The sequence below is a fragment of the Mya arenaria genome, chromosome 14 (assembly GCF_026914265.1).
Source record: "Mya arenaria isolate MELC-2E11 chromosome 14, ASM2691426v1".
In the NCBI taxonomy this organism is placed as follows: Eukaryota; Metazoa; Mollusca; class Bivalvia; order Myida; family Myidae; genus Mya; species Mya arenaria.
In genome coordinates this window covers 28,663,705-28,683,335 of record NC_069135.1, presented here as the reverse complement: position 1 = coordinate 28,683,335, position 19,631 = coordinate 28,663,705, and the positions used below count along the sequence as shown (strand labels likewise).

The window sequence follows — 19,631 nt, the reverse complement described above, 5'->3', positions numbered from 1 at the left end:
ATGACCTTGGTGCTAATGAGTACAATAGTTTTGATTTATTTGACCTTTACCAATTGAAATTAGAGATATGATATGTTTTTTGACACTTCCCAAGTGTCAATATAACCACCAATGACTCACAATTCTTGGACGTTAATTAAGGTTCTTATGAAATGCCCTGATTCTAACAATGTTTAAAGAAAGGAATATCATGGGTCATTTGCGAAGCAGTAAATGAAAATAAACACTCTTATTTAACACTCTTATTTTAATACATCAAATTGCATCAAACAGACATTTTTTTCATAATGGTGGTCAAGAACTGCTCTCCAATTTAAAATCAAGAAACCATATCGAAATACAAGGCATTCAAAGCTTTTGAAATAGATGTGAAGCAGTCAGTGCTGGTATTATTTTCCCAAGCTTGGCTCTGTTTCGGTTTCATAAAGAAGAAATCCGGCAAATGAAGAATAGTGGCTCCCAAGGATGGCTTCATCAACAATAGCATTTTTAACGGAAACAACGTCTCCGGCATTCAGGTAGACAATCAGAGTTTGTGACTCCTGTTGGAAGGGGACACCATAGAGTGCGGCTTGTTTGACGGAATTAACACAGATGTCAAGGTAATTATGCTTGTCACTGCTTTGTGCGCCCCATCCAGCAATGGTTGTATGGATGACGTAAATGCCTGGTACTGGGGCAGTAAAATAGCCGGAGTGCTGATTGTACGCTGTGCCAACATTGGTGAGAATGCTGTCAAACTTGATGGCCTGGTTGCTTCCAACATGCTGGATGTCGTGAACTGTTATTGTGGCATAGAAGGCAACTTGTCTCTGTGAAAGCTGGCGAATATGTCTGCCTAAAAAGAAATTGATTAAGCCTTTCAAAAGTTTTATAGAAGCTGTTTCCCAGTTCATGATCACTGGTCAATTATTTATTATTGTGCAAGTTAATGGCATCTTATCATTCTTGATTTAAGTTTGATCTACATTCTATACTGATAATCAAGTTTGCTAGCTTGTCAACATCATTTGCATATTACCGGTAAATGCATGAATGTAAGCACTGCAAGGTGATGCCATGTAATGCTCATCCGTTATTCTCTGTCAAACATGGGCCTATTAACTTGTCAAATGTTACAACCAGAATCACAGGTCTTACTAAACATATGCATGTTGCCACTTGTAGCATTTGAACAGTCAAACCAAGATAAACTTAATGTTTTTAAATAATTATTGGATCAGTCCAATACACTAATTTAAGCAATTCTTATTAAAAGAGGTTGACAATATTTGCATTCAAATTGTTCCTTATTGCTGCCTTTATAGTTTAAAGGGCATGGCTTATTGATTATAGAAATGAGAACTTTTTTGTCTTTGGTTTGAAGACTGATAGAGACATGTTTGACATTTTTCCGCGTATTTACGTTGGCTTGCATTTACACATATCATTCAATTTTAACGGTAACAAATAGTGAAGAAATGAAGACTATAACTTGTTTTGAGTAATGGTCAAGATTTTGTACCCGGACAAGAACAACATGGCTATAACAGTAACTCTGGGTTTTCTTCTACAAAAAGACGGATCTAAAAATGAGAAGAACTAGCCAGTAAAAATAATTTACTTCATGGTTTTTACCTGTATTCCCATTCATTGCAGCAGGAGAAGTCATATTTTCTGTGCCATTAACATATTCACCATTTTTATCATCAGTTGTGTAAGGCATTTGGGCAAACTTCAAAATTTCAACATCTTTTTCAAGACTCTGAACTTTATCAAAGACATCCTTCTTCACAATTTCACACTGATTTTTGAGGATCACATTTTCAGTGCGAAGGAGCTCCATTTCATTGTTTAGCTTTTCATCCTTCTCAGCTAAGTTTGCAACTTGTTGTTTCAGAATTGTATTGTCATGTTCAAGACCCAGAACACGCTTTGCCAACTCTTCAATATCAATGTTTTTTCCATTTCCTTCCGCACTTGCATTTTTTACAATAATATTAATTATCAGTGCAAACAATACACTCTTCATTGGTTTCATCTTGTCTGGGACTGAAGAAGAAATTTAGTCCACGTCTTGTTGACTTATATGGACTGAGAGATAGTTGACTGTCACATGTATTGATAAGACTGGCAGAAACAATCCTAAAACAAATTGTTATATGGACTGTCTTACTATTAACATACATGTATATATTTTATTGGCTTAGACATTGCAAATGTTTGTTTTATATATAATGTTAACAAAATGCTTTTTGTATGCTTGAATTTTCAAAAAATGTGTTCCTATAATTATATATCAGTTGGTTTTGTGTTTCTTAAAAAAATAACTACATTTTCTCCAATGTTGTAACAAAAATGTGAGTGTGTGAGCACATTAAATAGTAACCAACATTCCTTATCTGCAAACATCCTTTTATAGTACATTTCAAATGTGTTCACCTTATGATAAGATAGAAGTCAAACTTTTAAGTTAGTTGTGGATGAAAACCTACGTGCCCTTTCTTTATCACTGCGAGAGTGTCATAACATTTAGTTTCATATTATAAAACAACATCAAACACAAATGATCATGTAAATAGGAGAACCCTGCTTGTTGATATATTGTCACATTCCATCAAAAGCATTGTTTCAGACCTGTATATGTGTATGTTAAGATCTGGCCACAATGCCAATTAGGTTTTTAAGGGTAACCAGCTTAATAAGCTTGTTGCATTAAGTCATTTTCTTAATATTAATTTTGATAATTAAAATCAATAGCTGTCACAGTATGTGATGAACCCCCCCCCCCCCCCCCTCCGAAGGTGACATCCACGCTGAATAATGTCAGTATAGACAAAATTGAAGAAAATAGCAATGAAATGCTCATAAAGTCTTACCAATATGGCTGGTGCATTTGCAAGACCACAGTCATGGCATTATGTCTTACTCACATGGCTGGTGCATTTGCAAGACCCCATTGCATTATGTCTAATCAACATGGCTGGCACATTTGCAAGACCACATGGCATTATGTCTAATCAACATGGTTGGTGCATTTGCGAGAACACATGACATCATGTCTGTGCCATGGGATTGAAACTCCTGTATGCTTGACAACAATACAGCGTGGGTCTTACAAATACAACATTGCCTTTACGTGCCTTTATGTCCTTATATGCAACATGCCATAGTAAACAAACACTTCTTTTGACCTTGAACTTGAGGTCGTGACACCAGTCTTGCACGCGACACGTTATCTTGATATGTCAAAAAATATGGCAAGTTATTTTGAAATCTGTCCATACAAGAGAAAGTTGCCACCATGATATGACCACCGAAACGCTATGTCTCATTTGCAGCATTCCATAGTATTCAAACACTTAGTGAGACCTTGACCTTTTAGGTAGTGACACATGTCTTGCACGTGACACGTTGTCTTGGTATGTCAAACACATGTGGCAAGTTATTTTAAAATCTGTCCAAACATGAAAACGTTACAGACAGACATGACCACCTAAACTCTCATTTGCATCATTCCATAGTATTCAAACACTAAGTGTGACCTTGACCTTAGAGGATGGGGCACGGGTCCTGCAAGCGACTCGTTGTTTAGGTATGTCATACATATGTGGGAAGTTACACCCCGGTCAGACCATCTAAACTCTATGTCTCATTTGCAGCATTCCACAGTATTCAAAGTAGGTAGGAACACAGGCTTGTTCGCGACACAGTTGTCTTTATATGCCAAAGACAGGTGGGAAGTTATTTTAAATTCTGTCCATACAATAGAAAGTCACAGCCCGGAGAAGTTGAGCCAGACACACAGACGGACAGAAGGATGGTGCAACTTTACAATAACTTTTTCATAAGATCATTGCCTTTTAGAATCCAAAAACTCTTAAAATGTAAACATTACACAAATTATTGCAGAGCAGAAATTAACAGCTTAGCATAATCCTGTTAAAAGAGACTTATGATGTTTGAAAAAATGGGGCCTGGTTTTCAATCCATCGCCAACATTTAAGATTTGGTATGATAATGCAATTCCACCACCAACAACACCAACGCTAAGACAATACAACAGCTCCCTCTTTAAAATATAATACCACTTAGGTAAGCTGCTGCTAGTGGGGATTGGCAATTTTGCACTTCGCAAAAAGTCACATTCAAACATAAACTGTTTTGTTATATTTTAGATTGTGCTCTTAAGAATCATATTTCAGAATTCATCAAAATAAATAAATGAGCATGAATAATGACTCAACCAGTTTTCTTTCATTCATTGGTTCATTTATTTAGCTCTAAAAACAGCAAGACCCGAGATTTAGAAACTTTTATTTGCCAGCAAACAAAACAATTTACAAATTTTAACTATCCATAACATATCGAAATGAGTATTTGACACACATCTTAAAAATATTATCAATTTAAAAGTACACCATAATCTTAGAGATATTTCATCTTATATATATAAGACGGCTGTTATGGTATATAAATCTATTAACAATCTTACACCGAGTTATATAAGAGACATTATAAAGTTATCAAACAATACAAGATATGGATTGCAATCTTCTACGCGACAAGACATTGCCCACATTCGACATAAAACTCAATACAAGAAACACTCGTTTGCATGCTACAGTGGGACAGTTTGGAACTCTTTACCAGAACGAATACGTAAATCGAACACGGAAAAGACATTTAAAGCCTGCTGCAAAAAGTTCTTTTTACATAATCAATTGCAAAAACCGTTGTAAAAATTGTACGCATAATTCCATGACTATTGTTTTTACATTATATATATCTCGAGTAAGGTGTTAAATACATGTGTGACTGTCCTACTGTAAGTTAATTAATTTTAATGATATGATTTGTTAACCTTTAGGTACAAATTGATGTATTGTTCGGCATTGATGTTATAATTAATGTATTTTATTCATGTTTCTTTATGTTTTCGTATAACATTTTAATACATACCCTTTTGAAATAACATAGATTTATGGCTTGCATTTTCATTCTAAGCATTTATGTGTGTGTGCGTGTGTATGTTTCTTTCAGAAGGCCACATTGTAAATAAGTCGTGTGTTATGTTTGTTTATAATATGATGCCTATGTCTTAATGTGTTACCTTCTTTAAATAAAGTTATTATTATTATTATTATTATTCTAAGTATTCTGTAATAAACATTTCATCTGTTTTATTCTTATCAAGCACTATTTCTGCATCATCAGTTTCATACACAGGTTCTGCATTCTCCTTCCAGATATCAGAGTCCACTTCTTGAAGTAAATCGTCAGGAAAACTCATCACACTTGTGTCATTGAACACATCATTGTATTGATCAGGAACAGCTAATGGAGATTCTTTGGTATATTGTTTAATCTGAAAAGATTTATTATAAGTTAGAATACTTGTTTAATATTACTTTTTATGCAAAACTGTTGGAAGCTTTTTTATGTGAGCTTACATATTGTACAGAGCAACTGCCAAACATTTTCAATTCATATGCTATGCATTTGATACAAAAAAACTTAAAATGAGGACTAAGGAACTCAGCGCAATTTTGAATGGGCTAATTTCTAAATTTATGTAAATACTCCTATGCTAAAAACTGTTCCAAACTTTTATTTACTTCTTAAAAATGTACATGTGTACAAATAGTATAAGCACGAGTAAGAAAATAGTACCTTTACTACATAATTTGCAGTGTGCTCCAGTATTCGTTGAGGAGTCCTGAAAAACATGTAGGCACATTGTAGAGTAAAACCATTATATATTTTTATTGCATCTCTTTCATTTTACTAAAAGTTATAAAATGTTGTTGTTTTTTCTTGGCAAAAATCCTGAACAAATTTCAGTTGAACCGCCTATGTAATGATTATGTTAAAGCAATGTTTGCACTCATGTTTCCGCCAATGTGATCTCCAGACCAATTTTGATAAAGTCATTTAGAAAGCATCTGATAAAAACAACCATCAAAGTTTCTTTCATTATTTTTCTTGTTATTTAGTGTGTTAGTTGGCACTTATCATATGTGCACAGGCAAGTGAATAGAAATACAGCCAATACTAAGAAAGTTATTAATTATTTTTGCTTAACTAAACAATGAAGTAAAGGAAAAAATAATTATTACTTCATAATGCACGAGCTAATAAAGAACACAATAACTTTCAGTGCCCATTCATGTTTATATGGTTAGTTCACACTGTTAATGGTTTCTTTGACATGAATACAAAATGTAAATATTTTAAACAGAGTATACTCTTAATTTCCAAATACACAATTAAACCTCCTGCCCCCAAATTCTGGAAAAATAAAGCGTAAAAGTTTTAACTTATTTTACCTAATAAAAAATTAAAGAAGATCTTTAATCTAACTTCTTTTAAATGTTGCAAGACTTAAGAATATTACACTAACTATACCAAAAGAAAAAGAAAAGGGGCTTAGCTTGATCCTGGTATAAGGATTTTAAGATTGTTCGAGAAACGGGGGCCATGGTTGCAAATCTATCGAAAGGAAAATTATCACATTCCAAAACAATCTCACCCACCTCTCTATCATGGAGTCAAAGCTGTTCCCAACAATGACAACCCTTCCTAGCTGGGGACCCCAGTTAGCCCACAACACATTGTTATACAGAGCTTTACCGCAGTGCGGAAGATAGAACAATGTGGTCCGGTCTGGGTTACACTGTCTTTTGCCTTCCTGATAATAGAACATATATCTCTTAAGTAATGTTTAAAATGATCATTTACAAAGTAATTAACAACAGTATTATTAAGTTTCAGCCTACCATAGTTGACATTTTCGAATTAACACATTTATAAATTATTCAAAAAAGCTAATATTTTCTGACATAAATGTTTACTTTATATCATACATGGTTTCCAAAAGTAATCACAGGCAACTATTTTACGTTGTAAATATACATGTACTTGTTTTAGTTGTTACGTCTCTCACCTCATTTTTACTTAACACTGTAAATCCCAGCTCATCTAACACGCCCTTCTCATCGGCAGTGAAAATTGGATCATAAACTTCACACTGTTCGGACCTTACCTATAGACAAATGGGAATACATGTGTAATAACTAGGGATGCAAACGAATGGCAAAATTGATATTCGAATATTCGTTAATTCTTTCGATCGAATATTCGAATATTCGATTACCAATATGAATGTATAAGAAATGTAGTAAACAACTTTTATTGTTTGCTTTAGTAATAGCCGGGGCATTTTAACCCTTCTTCGTTGTAGCCGGTATCCGCGAAGGACCCGGATTTTTGCAAACATTGGCAATGAAATTCCCCATTTACAAAAATATCGAACAAAAGCAATAGCCACTGAAAAAGGCGAAGATCGTAAATGCCTGGTTGAATGTCATGATGCACCAACGGGTCGTTCTGTAGGACGAGCGGCCTCATTCTGGGATTGACATATACTAAATATAACTAGGAAAACACCAAACCTACTCGGAAATTAGATAAATAATAAAACGAAAATAACCCTGAATATTGACCCATCTATTGTATAACAATGACCTAAATTGCTATTCTATACAGTTACATTTCAAAGCACGAATGTTATATCGAAACATGGAAAACAGCATATAACTAGCACATGTCATCCATATCATCACGGCGATTTGAGCAATACTGCACAGCTTAATTGACAGCCATGACACCACTTTGGTTGCCGATTCCGTTTATTATCCAATAATGGTCATTAGAATTTACCGAAAATAATTGAAAGTTGTTTGATGCCACTTGTCTTATAGCCAGTTTTTGTAAAATTACGGGTACTGTTTATAGTCTCCGACTATGTGTCCCTAATTAACATATGACGCGTGTACCGGTATAGTGTCATCACGTCACGCCTCTGGCAATTAGAGGCCAATCGTTGTAAAAACAAGACATGCTAATATATACAACAGCACAGATGTAGGAAAAAGGTTTATTATTATATTTACCAAACAAAAAGCATCGAATATTCGAATACCAATTTTGACATTCGAATATTAAACGTTCGATCGAATATTCGAATATTCGTTTGCATCCCTAGTAATAACTAAAGGTACATCCGTTTTAACTATTTTAAAGTTAAAGTATTACCAATGAAAAAGGTGAGCAAGAACATGATTTTATTGACTGAACAACAAACTTGTAAACAAAAAGAAATTCTGATATATTTACATGTACATTGTACATACTTCCTGCAAACTACCCAAGTTATTGATATTATAATTTCAAACACAGGGGTTTTGGGTGAAGTATCTGTTTTGTACCATGTGTTCAAGGACATTGTTCAATAACATTGCATAAGTACAGTATATCTTTGGGAAAAGGATTGGCTCTAAGGGCCGGGCTGGTCAGGCTGGAGTAGGAAGCACGAAGGGTATATGCACGTGTTGAGCGAGGCCTCATGCTCGAGCACAAACCGTCCGCCCAAGCCTTCTTCATTGTAATTTATACACTCACTACTTATAGAATAGTTCTATGTACTTGTTACTTTACGAAGAGTTCATGTTTAACCAATAACAAAATAAACCACTCTGAAACATGGGACTCAAGCATGGTACAACTTAATCTTTAGGAATGTCAAGGCATTCTTTTCATTGTTATGTTTCTCAACTTGTGCAAAATATTCAATGATTATGAAACAATAATTATATTCACTATATTTATCATAGAAATGTACACTTGAAATTGTTTATTAGCGCAAACATTGATACCTGTAAATTTTCTCTCAGAGCATGTAACAGGGCCAGTTGATATTTAGCGATGTATGACTCAACAAAACTTCCCAGTCCATAACATACAATGTCTAAGTTGGTCCCGCATTCTGTTGGTAAAAAGCATTTTTACTGTGTTGCATTTATATGGAAACGATATACCATGTAGTTACACTATCGGTAATTTCTACAATAAGTTGTTGATTGAGAAATGAAAGTTTAGTTTTTAAATGAGAAGTATCAAAATTAAAGTGTGAACAGATAATGATGACGGAACAATGAACTTGCTTATCTTTAGTTTTAACTTTTTTTTATTTGACAATCATTGTAAAACGTTATTGCAACATGATATTAATGACTTTCGTTGGCACAATTTTATGCAAGAGCGTGGTCCTGTTTTGTGGGGGAAATGCGAGTACCTGTAGGAAACCCACTTGGTCTGGCTTGGTGACCAGAACCAAACACAGGTGGACCCAGGCCGGGAATCTTACCAAGGTCGTCTAGGTAAGAAGCAAGGGCGCTAACCACTGTGCTAACCGGACAACTGATTGTTAAGGAACATATTACCTTCAAAATGGCTCCTTAAACTATCTGAAATACAATAGAATATGTATCTTATCTACCGGTAATGAAAATACTGTCAGACAGTTGATACAATAATGATTTCATAATAAAGAGAAATTTTGGGGAAAACAGAAGTAAGAAAAATGATGTCAGATTCAAATGATATTTATAATGACTACCCACTAGTGTTTGCAATGATAAATTTATATGCCTAATGACTATACTGCATTCCAGAACAAACATTTAATATCCTTGTAAGAATATCCAATAAGTTTTTAAGAGAATATGTAGAGAATTGATAATAAAAATATCCCGTACTATTACCATTGAGGTTCTTATAAAACTGTGTAGACGATAGGTCATACCTGAAAATACACAAACAAAAGTCAATGAGTTTAAACATAAATTTTATGTTCTACTCAGATAGATATGAACAATAACAATGAAGGGCCTATTCCCTACTGGCTTGGCTCTTTAGGTCATTTTCAATCCAAAGCATGATTGTATGTATGGGTGATAGGCAACATACTGATAATTGACAAAGGCAAGAAAGACAACAAAATGCACAGAGTCAATACAGGTTGCCTCTTTTAAACTGTACAATTCACCTCTTTAACAAAGGCAAGGGGATAAAAAAACAACATAACTAATGCAACTGAATACAGGTTATCTCGGGTAGACTGTATTTTTTTACTTAGCTACAATAGCATTTTCTTATAATATTCAAGTGCCATAATCAAGTAATGCATGGGCCAATCTGGTTTGTTTAAGAAAAGAACATATGAATACATATATCTATACTGGATAAGTTTGATTAAGATACATGTACTATCAAACCTAAAGATTTTATCGGGTTCACAAAGAATTGTTTACAGACACAAGGATGGAAGCACACACAACAGAAATAGTGCCATGTCATACGCTATTCTGGCCTTGACCACTAGAGCTAAAAATGAGTAAAATATCTCTGGAGGTTTGAGCATGCACAAAGAACAGAAAGTGACATTATCACAAACACTAAGAAAGTAGGTTTTTATTTTTGCTTAAATAAACAATAAAGATATCTGTCATATATATATTTAGGTACTGGTTAATGTTAACCTTTAATCTACTGTTTAATGTTTTATAAAGAGTATATTGAGTGTGTTTAACATAAGTTTACATCAATCAATCAATAAATTAATCAAGTTGACAGCCAGGATGCAATCCAATAAGGATGATGTAAAAGTTCATTCTAATTAATTCTTTTGAATTTTATTTCATTGTATTTATAAAAAATAGAAAAGGTAAAAATGAAGGAAATCTAATCCCAATTTTTTATTTATTAAAGTGATACTAGTATTTATAATCAATATAACAATCATAAATTTTGAGTGATTTGTACAAGTGTCCTATATTAAACTCGCATACTCTGTTAAAGGTCTTACTAAAGTTTTATAGCACAGGTTCTTTCAGGTGTTTCTGGGCATTGAAAGGTATTTTTATTGTACAGATAGCACATTATATTAGCACATTGTCATACAATTACATAACATTTTTAATTGACAAAACATACGGGTACGTATGGAAATATAAGAATCAAAGGTACATGTTCATTCGTAACCATAAAAATCATGCACTCTTTCTTGTCCGTAATAGTTGAAGCCCGAAATTATAAATATTCCAGTTTTCCAAAACTAATTAGTACTGTTTTAATATACACAAGTTAGTTTGGAAACAACAGATTCATTGATCCGCTACATTATATTCAATAGCTTGAATATCACCTTTTTAATTGTACCGTCATGGTAAAACCCAGTTATGTGAACATGTATTGACATCCTTGTTGGCAACGCATTAAATCTTACTTACTGATGTATCACATCGCTTACGACACATGTATTTTTCACAGTTTTGCTCATTTTTCCAATTCGAAATATACTATATTTGATTGTTCTTGCGCATATTGATATTCTATCTATCTGTCTGTCTTCCATTAATGTCAAACCCTTACTGTGGACCTAGACATTTGCGTGTCAAGCTGCAAGAATGTTAGTAAAAGTTGTGAAAGAAACAGTAATTTTTAAAGTTAAGCTAAGGAGGTACAGATTAGGTTTAAAAAGTAAAGAGTTTAGATAGCTCCCTATGGGGAAACATGTTCAATCTGATAGACAGCCTGATTGAACTGCACCAGGGTGGGTCAGGCCACTATGTTAGGTGGGAGGTCGTTCCAATGGAAGACGGCTCTAGGGAAGAAAGAGAAGTAGTAGTAGTCGGTGGTGGCAGACATTAATCTGTTGGAGGAACTGTGATAATGTCGAGATGGTCTTGTCAGTGGGATAAGGTAGATAAAGGGTTGCTATTAGGTTATGTGTTATTTTGTACAGAGCAGAAAGCCTGTTATCTAATATTCTATGATCGAGTCTACGCCACTGTCAAGACTGCATCATGTTAGTGACTCTTGATGTTTGTCCATAGTCATGTATTGCCAATCTGGCAGCCCTACATTGGACCGATTTGAGTTGGTATATGTGGGTATCAGTGAAAGGACACCAAACTGTGGAGCAATATTCAAGCTGTGGGCGGACAAGAACTTTGTAGGCAGAAGATTTCAGTTGTTCAGAGTGTACCTTAATGATATTAGTAAAAAGTCTGCCCCGAGGTCGCGAAAACCTATGATAAAATGTAAAATACAAGGAAAACGTTTAAAAAATGTGAACCCAGTAATCTTGCTCATGTCATACTTTATTTCTGTCAACCTCTTTATCACACTGTCCTTTTTTATTTCCGTAGGAGGCTTTTTCTTTGGTTTTCGGCATTTCACCGGAACGAAGGCAGCCATTTTGAAAATTAATGAATTGCTTAAGCGAATTTAGTTTTTATAATATCCGTTTTTATGAAAAGAAATCATATATCATTGATTATGAATAATGTATTATTAAAAATTGATGTGTGGCTAAATATACTACATTACTATCCATCATAATTCATAATTTGTTTAATTTTATTTTTCGTCCAATGATAAATCTGAGTTCAGTAATTAGAACGTTGAAATAGCAATGGCTCTGTGTCCCAAATCTGTTTTGATCACAGGTGCTAACAGAGGAATTGGTCTGGAATTCGTCAAACAGTTCCTGAAGTTAGATGTGCCACCAAAGTTTATATTTGCCTGCTGCAGACAACCTGACAGTGCTGAGGTACAAACATGTTTTACATTAGGTCACGGTTTATGTTCACCCTAGAAGTTAGCTCCCTTTCGCCTACATTCTAGCCTACATTGTACATCAAATGAGCGAAATGTACTAGTCAATCATGTAGAAAAAGGACAATATGCAATGTCATGACAATCAATATGTACATTCCCCAAAGCGTCTACGAACAATAAGCTTTAGGCACTCAATAGAGTTGTTGATCAATTAGGCCTAATTGTAATGCACCAGTCAATTGTAACCATGGTCCCGAGGTCCGGGGAAAAGCGGGGACTTCCTGTCTAGGCAAGCCCGGCTAAAATCCCCGCATTGCCAAGATGAACTGATAGTAAAATCCCCGCCAAATGCCCAGCACCCAAGGGACCCTTCCCTGCTATATTATGCGCGAAGACAAAACCACAGCATTCACCCAGCACTGCGGGGCCACTTGGAAGGTAAAACCACGGCCCATTTCCCTTGCTATCCCTGGTATACCCCTGGACCTGTGGGGCTGTGGTTACAATTAACTGTTACATAGACAGATTTTTTACGATTTTTCATACGGTAAATCCTTCATTTTAGGATTATTTTTTTATCCCATTTTGAACGTCTATTATTTCAAACTTATCTTTCTACTGTGACATTCTTGAGCCCGTATTTTAAAAAAAAACTGTTTAATTAATTTGCTATTGGCCAGAGAATTTAAAAAAGGAATTTTACTATTGCATGCACTTTGATGAATAAAATCAACAAATACCTCATATGTCCTAATATACAGGATGCTTGTCTTTTTGAGAATCCTGTGGGCTAAATAAGCAAATTTAAAATTTGATGATTAGTTATGCATAGAGTAAGAAATATGAAATATCAAGTATACAGTGTGGCACGTCAGTTAGGGCATGCATGTTTGATAGGACACTACGGTAATCAACTTTGACCACGTTGTTTTACAGGTAACAAGTTTTAATAATTCATACATTCCATAGAATTGACAACCAGTTTGGTTGTTGTTATTTTCAAACTTTTGTTGCAATATGAACATGTATCTGTATGTATATCTCTATTCAAACTTTATAAAGCTGCAAGACTTGTCAATTTTATGGAATGTATGAAATTATCATGGACCTATGCTTTAAAAGGTCCGTAAAATATTAAAAATATAAAAAAAATCAGGAAAAATATAGTTGATAATTTATGATTGAATATTATTTTTTGCCAGAAAGCTTGACTTATTATATGCTAAGCTTTAAAAAGTTTAATTAGTTTTTGCCATTTGCAGTATAGTGTTCATTCATAAAGTAATAACTGGTATTCAAATAACCTAATTTTAAAAACATGTAAAAAGAAAATTGCCAATATCTGTGAGCGAGTATCTTTAAAAAGTTAGACTTGATTTTAAGCCTACCTGCACTCTGAACCTATTAATCTCACACATTTCAAGTTTTTCTGTGTTTGTGCTCATATTTTGAAACATTTAGGAGGATGTAGCCCCCTCCCCCCTCCTCCATTGGGTACTGCATACTCCTGTCATTTTCTATCTGAATCCTGTGTACAAATAAAAGTCAACTATTGTGTGAGTTTGTGTCCCAAATAAAGCCAAATTTTCAATTTACTATGAACACCTTTTATGTCTGGAGTACTCATAAAAAGGGCCCAAAATACTGTGTACCAAAACCTCATTTAATGGGAGGAAGGATATTATTATTATGTGTATGAACATTTCTTAGTACAAAATATTGATACAAATTGTAAGTTGTAATTTCTTTCAAAATTGGATGCTGCTTTTACCACTTAAATGGACATTTATTGTATTGGTGTCACATCTCACTTTGAACTTGCCTTGACAGCGATGGAAGGAAACATTTGTCAGCTTGCTAAAACTTAATGTAAAACAGTTCGTTTATTCTCAATAAAATATATTACATATCAGCAGTCAAAAAAGTCACCTTTAAGCAAATGTTTTACATTTCCTTTGCAGGATTTAAAGAGCATTGCATCAGGAAGTTCAGTGGTGCATATTGTTAAACTTGGTAAGTTTTTTTTTTTTCTGATATAATTATGGACAATTTAACTTGTGTTTACATCTAGACCATTCTTGTTTCAGCTATATTAACATAAACTGTATTTTATTAACTTGTTTTTGAAATTATTTTTTGTCTGCTGGAATTACAGTACTTCTAAAATTTGGCAAATCAGCAGTCAATTGTTATTGTGTTTAGCAGGTGAATATATATACTAGTATTTAAACAGGAGCTGGGATAGTAGACAAAATATAATCTCAAACACTAAGCTGGTGAAAAGGTTATTAGTATGCATTTACTAAAATAAAATGTGATTGCATCCAATTCAACCATGTTGGTACCGTATATACATACTAATAACTATAAACTACATAATACTAAAACTATTACAAAATCTAAGGCGGGTTTCATCGACTGATATAAAACTCATTATTAAGCTCATAATTATTAAAATGAGAATACTTGACTCTGCATGTCAGCATAAATTACAAATAGTTTATTGAATTACTTCAAATAATGTCCCTATTATAAACGTGCATAGAAATAACTTCAGTTTGAATAATACATATTTATTATCTAAAACATTTTAGATGTGCAAGACCAGTCGACAATTGATACCGCAAAGACTTATGTGGAATCCAAACTGGAGGGACAGGGTTTGAATCTCCTGATTAACAATGCGGCTGTGCTGCATCTGAAAGGGTTCTATGATGTCACCAAGCAGGAAATGATGGACCACTTTGAGACAAATGCAGTTGGACCTCTTATAGTATCACAGGTATTGACTTGTCTGCCTCTAAAATATATTGTATGTACGATTTAAATGGTGTAATGCTTGGAACCGGTATGTTTCTGCCTTATTGATTGGTTGAGAGCTGGTCACATGACAAACTAGAACTGTAAGCCAAAGGCTAACGAATACCCCCCAACCCTTCCCTGTCTAGGTTGTTTGCCCTGGCCTTAGTTATGGTATCATTAGAAAGCACAAGGCAATAATACAGGTGCACAAAATCACATATACAAAGGTTCACATCATGGTGATGGATGGCTGAAAGTTTGAGAAAAATATATTGAAAAATGACAAAGGAGTAGGCCACCAAAGCGAATATTGTAACAAATTTAAGGCCTGTATGCACCTAACTTCAGGACTTTTGATGGTCTTTTTAAGGACAAAATCAATTAAAGGTCTTTTTAAGGCCATGCAAACATTCTGATTAATACAGGTGCACCAAATCACATATTCAACAGTTCATATCATGGTCATTGACATCTGAAAGTTTGAAAAAGATTTATAGAAAAAATGAGAAAAAATGACCAAGGATTAGGCTAGACAAAGCTGTATAATTTTTGCCTATTTTAACTTATTCAGGGGCCATAATTGGAGACATGATCATGTGATTCCAACCACAATCACAGGGGCAAATGTTCTCACCATGGCTAAAAGTTTGAAAAAGATTCATTCAAAAATGACGAAGGAGTAGGACGAACAAAACTAATTTTACCCAATTTAACTCATTAAGGGGCCACAACTCCACTCAGGATCATGTGACTCCCACCAAATTCATGGAGGCAAAGGTTTACATCATGGCCATTAATATTTGAAAGTTTGAAAAAGATTTGCTCAATAGCTTCAAAGAAGAATCCTGGACAAAGCTAATTTTGCCCAATTTAACTCATTAAGGGGCCACAACTCCACTCAGGATCATGCGACTCTGACCAAATCCACGGAGGCACAGGTTTACATCATGGTCATTAATATTTGAAAGTTTGAAAAAGATTTGTTCAATAACGACAAAGATGAATCCCGGACAAAAAAAAAACGGACGGACAGACGGACGGACAGACGGACAACCCGATTCCAGTATACCCCCCCAAACTTTGTTTTGGGGGGTATAAAAATGAAACCATAGAATGTTGTTACACTGACAAAAATTGATATTCTTGGGAAGAAAATAAAATAAACAAAATCGCCATGCATTACAGGATGTGACATCATTCTTCTTGTATGCTTTGATAACATAAGCAACCCGAAAAACAATCATGTAAGTGACATCATATTGTGAAAGCATCATTTTGGGATGTAATAAGTAAAGAATGAATAGTTTTTAGCTTGACTATTCGAAGAATAGGTGGTTCGAATAGATGGGCTATACTACTCACCCCAGCATCGGCGTCAGCGTCCGGTTAAAGTTTTAGGGCAAGTTGGGATTTTCACTTATAAGTCCAATACCCTACATTCAATTGACTTAATACTTCACGTAGTTGTTCAGGGCCATCACATGATGAGGTTAGATAACTCCATATTATACACAGATTATGGCCCCTGATTGACTATGGAACTTAGGTTAAAGTTTTAGGGCAAGTTGGAATATTTATTAATAACTTCTATATCCTTTGTTCAATTGACTTAATACTTCACACAGTTGTTCAGGACCATCACCCAATGAGGTTACATAACTCCATATCCTTAATACAAGTTATGGCCCCTGATTGAATTAGGTTAAAGTTTTAGGCAAGTAAAAGTTAAGGGCAAGTTGGGATTTTAATAAAAAACTTCTATACCATTCATTAAATGCACTTAATAAAATTCAAAATTATTTACGACCATCTTACAACAAGAAACATAACTCCGTAACAAATTATGACCCTTGAATTTATTTATTTTTTTAAATTTCCTTTGAAAGGTATATTTGTATATTCTTAACCACATTTTCATAATGGGAAATCAAGTTATTTGAATGACTTGCGTCATTGTTTGGGCAGGCTGGTGGGAGGGCAGCATCAAGTCACCTTATGTATCGAATGATTTTAGTTAGGTTTGACATAAAGAGACCAAACTTGGTATTATTACATCGTTATTGTATTCTAAGTCAAAGCGGCATAGTCGTGCGCGCTGCCTTACGACGGCTCTTGTTATGGATATTATTACTAAACTATGCCAATGGGATACATATTGTGGGAATAAACTAAAACACTGTTAGTTAATCATCACTCACTGCAGTCGCTATTTAAACTATAATTTGATATATATGAATCCTAACTACAGTTGTTATTGTTACTTGGGTTGTATGTGTGGTAACTAGTACTCGTTTATATTTTTCTACATGGTATATGGTTTTATTTCTTTTAAAGAATGTATTGGCATTTGTGGCAATGTCAAGATTAAACATGATTCCTAGAAGCTAAAATTAAAGTACATAAATTAGTATCCACATTGCTAAAAAATGTATCCACAGACTTATTTCATTAATAAGCTTGTTTTTAGATTATTTTGTTTACATTAATTTTTGTTTGTTTAAGACCTTCATCTCACTCCTGAAGCAAGCTGCCGGTGTGAACCCTACTGCACCTATGTCTTGTAGCCGTGCCGCCATCATCAACATGTCCACTGGGGTTGCATCCATCTCGGAAAACTCTTCTGGGGGCATCTACCCATATAGAGCATCCAAGGTATGGCTGAATTGACAAATGTGTTGATAAATGAATTCTTACCATGATACATTTTTTAAACAATACCAATTCCTACAAATAATATAGTTAATCACTTCAATACTTTGTATCATTATACACTCAGCATTAGGAGGAATTAATCCTAGCATATATTTCTTGACCAAAGCATATGTCTGGTTGTTTTTTAGGCTGCTCTCAATATGCTCACTTCCAACATGGCAATTGACCTCAAAGGGGATGGCATATTGGTTACTGCAGTTCACCCTGGTTGGGTGAAAACCAATATGGGCGGGCCCAACGCTTTGATTGACACAGAAACAAGCTTGAAGGGAATCATGTCTGTGTTTGCAAAGCTCCAGGGTGAGGAAGGCACTGGGAAGTTTTACCATGGTGTTAAGGGCGAGTTGATTGGCTGGTAGAGACTGAGAAGGATTCTTACTGGCTGATAGATGAGTTATGTCATCTAAAAAACGTGATGTCATTGAAGTATTTGATATTAAAAATGCACTTTTTTACCAAAACAATCATTTAGTGTAAGCCATTTACCCATGTTATTGTTAGTTTAAACTCACATTTACTTTTTGTGGTTTGTTTTTGAGGTGCATTATGCCATTATATATATCAACATTAATGGAGCTTTTACATGTGATTGATTTACATATCATTTATTTTTATATGGAATTTATATACTTTATATAATATGATGCCATGATCTACTTAAGCATATGCTTTTACAAACTTTAATATGTGTTGTGATTTTGCAGAGCTGTATTTCAATTTTCTGTACCTAAAACATGGAAGTATTCAGAAATAAGAGCTTTACCAGTGTTAACTGTATTAAGCAGTTTTACAACTCTGCATGTGAAAGATTTGCTACTGTTTAAATCATAATCAATTCTAAGATGTGGATGTCATGTTCATATTTGGGAGTTGAGGTCTAATTAACTGTATTGCTAGTGTTAACTGTAGTTGTCAGTTTTAAAACTGCATTTGGAAAATATGTTAGAAAGCTACTGTTAAATTAATTAGAAATACTCAAATGTGAATATCATGCACATTTTTGGTAGTGCAAGTTTTGTTAACTGGCCATTTTGATGCATTTTCATGTAATGTTTACTTCTGTCAGTGGTGATTTGATTTAGCTTTGGTTTCCATTTTTTGTCCAATATTATAAAATGTACAGTTTTAGAGAGCAGGAAGTGTTGAACGAAAAACTTTAAAAAAGGATCTCATACTTTCTGATGATAGACAATCTCAATTTCTGAAGTATTTTGAAATTTATGATAATTTATGTTAAGATAGTTGATGCGGGTATATCATATTACCGACAAGACATAATTTTGGATAAAATAAAGGTTTAAATTAATCAATCTTGATTATTATATTATGTGAAAACCCGGAGTGGTTTTGTTCAGCGGTTTCTTCAGTTTTGTTTTTGCTCTCTAACTTGAATCATAACACATAACATAACAAGAGATGTTTGTTAAACATTATGCCCCCTGAGCGCCATGTTGTCAGGATTATATATGGACAATTGAATTAAATACACATGGACTGAAATGACAGCTGATTTGTCACTGACATTCAATGCCGTTGAGGCAGTTTTAAGATTATATCCATTCAAAGTGTGAGGACAGAGTGAGCTATGACCATGACCTTTGAATCTATGACCTCAAAAATCCAGAGGAGTCATCAGCTGGTCACTAAAAACCTAAATGTCAAGTTTGAGGGCC

General features: G+C 34.3%; 3 protein-coding genes across 3 annotated transcripts; 1 reads left to right on the top strand and 2 right to left on the bottom strand.

The window, feature by feature from the left end:
• Positions 1-229: 229 nt before the first annotated feature.
• On the bottom strand, positions 230-2,108 carry LOC128218586 (complement C1q tumor necrosis factor-related protein 8-like). Its single transcript, XM_052926291.1, has 2 exons — positions 1,618-2,108; positions 230-838 (listed from the first exon to the last, which is right to left on the bottom strand). The coding sequence occupies exons 1-2, from the start codon at positions 2,018-2,020 to the stop codon at positions 390-392; spliced, it is 852 nt and encodes a 283-aa protein (XP_052782251.1). The 5' UTR covers positions 2,021-2,108; the 3' UTR covers positions 230-389.
• Positions 2,109-4,282: 2,174 nt separating this feature from the next.
• LOC128217733 (SRR1-like protein) lies at positions 4,283-12,081 on the bottom strand. The gene is made up of 8 exons (XM_052925082.1): positions 11,984-12,081; positions 9,585-9,625; positions 9,264-9,287; positions 8,697-8,806; positions 6,926-7,024; positions 6,516-6,670; positions 5,653-5,698; positions 4,283-5,347 (listed from the first exon to the last, which is right to left on the bottom strand). The coding sequence occupies exons 1-8, from the start codon at positions 12,079-12,081 to the stop codon at positions 5,126-5,128; spliced, it is 795 nt and encodes a 264-aa protein (XP_052781042.1). The 3' UTR covers positions 4,283-5,125.
• Positions 12,082-12,274: 193 nt separating this feature from the next.
• On the top strand, positions 12,275-19,264 carry LOC128216637 (C-factor-like). Its single transcript, XM_052923249.1, has 5 exons — positions 12,275-12,436; positions 14,406-14,457; positions 15,039-15,226; positions 17,749-17,898; positions 18,087-19,264. The coding sequence occupies exons 1-5, from the start codon at positions 12,299-12,301 to the stop codon at positions 18,315-18,317; spliced, it is 759 nt and encodes a 252-aa protein (XP_052779209.1). The 5' UTR covers positions 12,275-12,298; the 3' UTR covers positions 18,318-19,264.
• Positions 19,265-19,631: the final 367 nt, after the last annotated feature.

What these genes read in the sequence shown, in the direction of transcription:
- LOC128218586 (XM_052926291.1), bottom strand. Translation starts at nt 2,020, where the DNA reads ATGAAACCAATGAAGAGTGTATTGTTTGCACTGATAATTAATATTATT. An exon ending in TGCAATGAATGGGAATACAG is followed by an intron (nt 839 to 1,617) that starts GTAAAAACCATG and finishes ATTTCTTTTTAG; the next exon opens with GCAGACATATTCGCCAGCTT.
- LOC128217733 (XM_052925082.1), bottom strand. Translation starts at nt 12,081, where the DNA reads ATGGCTGCCTTCGTTCCGGTGAAATGCCGAAAACCAAAGAAAAAGCCT. An exon ending in AAGAGGTTGACAGAAATAAA is followed by an intron (nt 9,626 to 11,983) that starts GTATGACATGAG and finishes GTGTATTTTCAG; the next exon opens with GTATGACCTATCGTCTACAC. An exon ending in TTTGACTCCATGATAGAGAG is followed by an intron (nt 5,699 to 6,515) that starts GTGGGTGAGATT and finishes CATGTTTTTCAG; the next exon opens with GACTCCTCAACGAATACTGG.
- LOC128216637 (XM_052923249.1), top strand. Translation starts at nt 12,299, where the DNA reads ATGGCTCTGTGTCCCAAATCTGTTTTGATCACAGGTGCTAACAGAGGA. An exon ending in GACAACCTGACAGTGCTGAG is followed by an intron (nt 12,437 to 14,405) that starts GTACAAACATGT and finishes TTTCCTTTGCAG; the next exon opens with GATTTAAAGAGCATTGCATC. An exon ending in GACCTCTTATAGTATCACAG is followed by an intron (nt 15,227 to 17,748) that starts GTATTGACTTGT and finishes TGTTTGTTTAAG; the next exon opens with ACCTTCATCTCACTCCTGAA.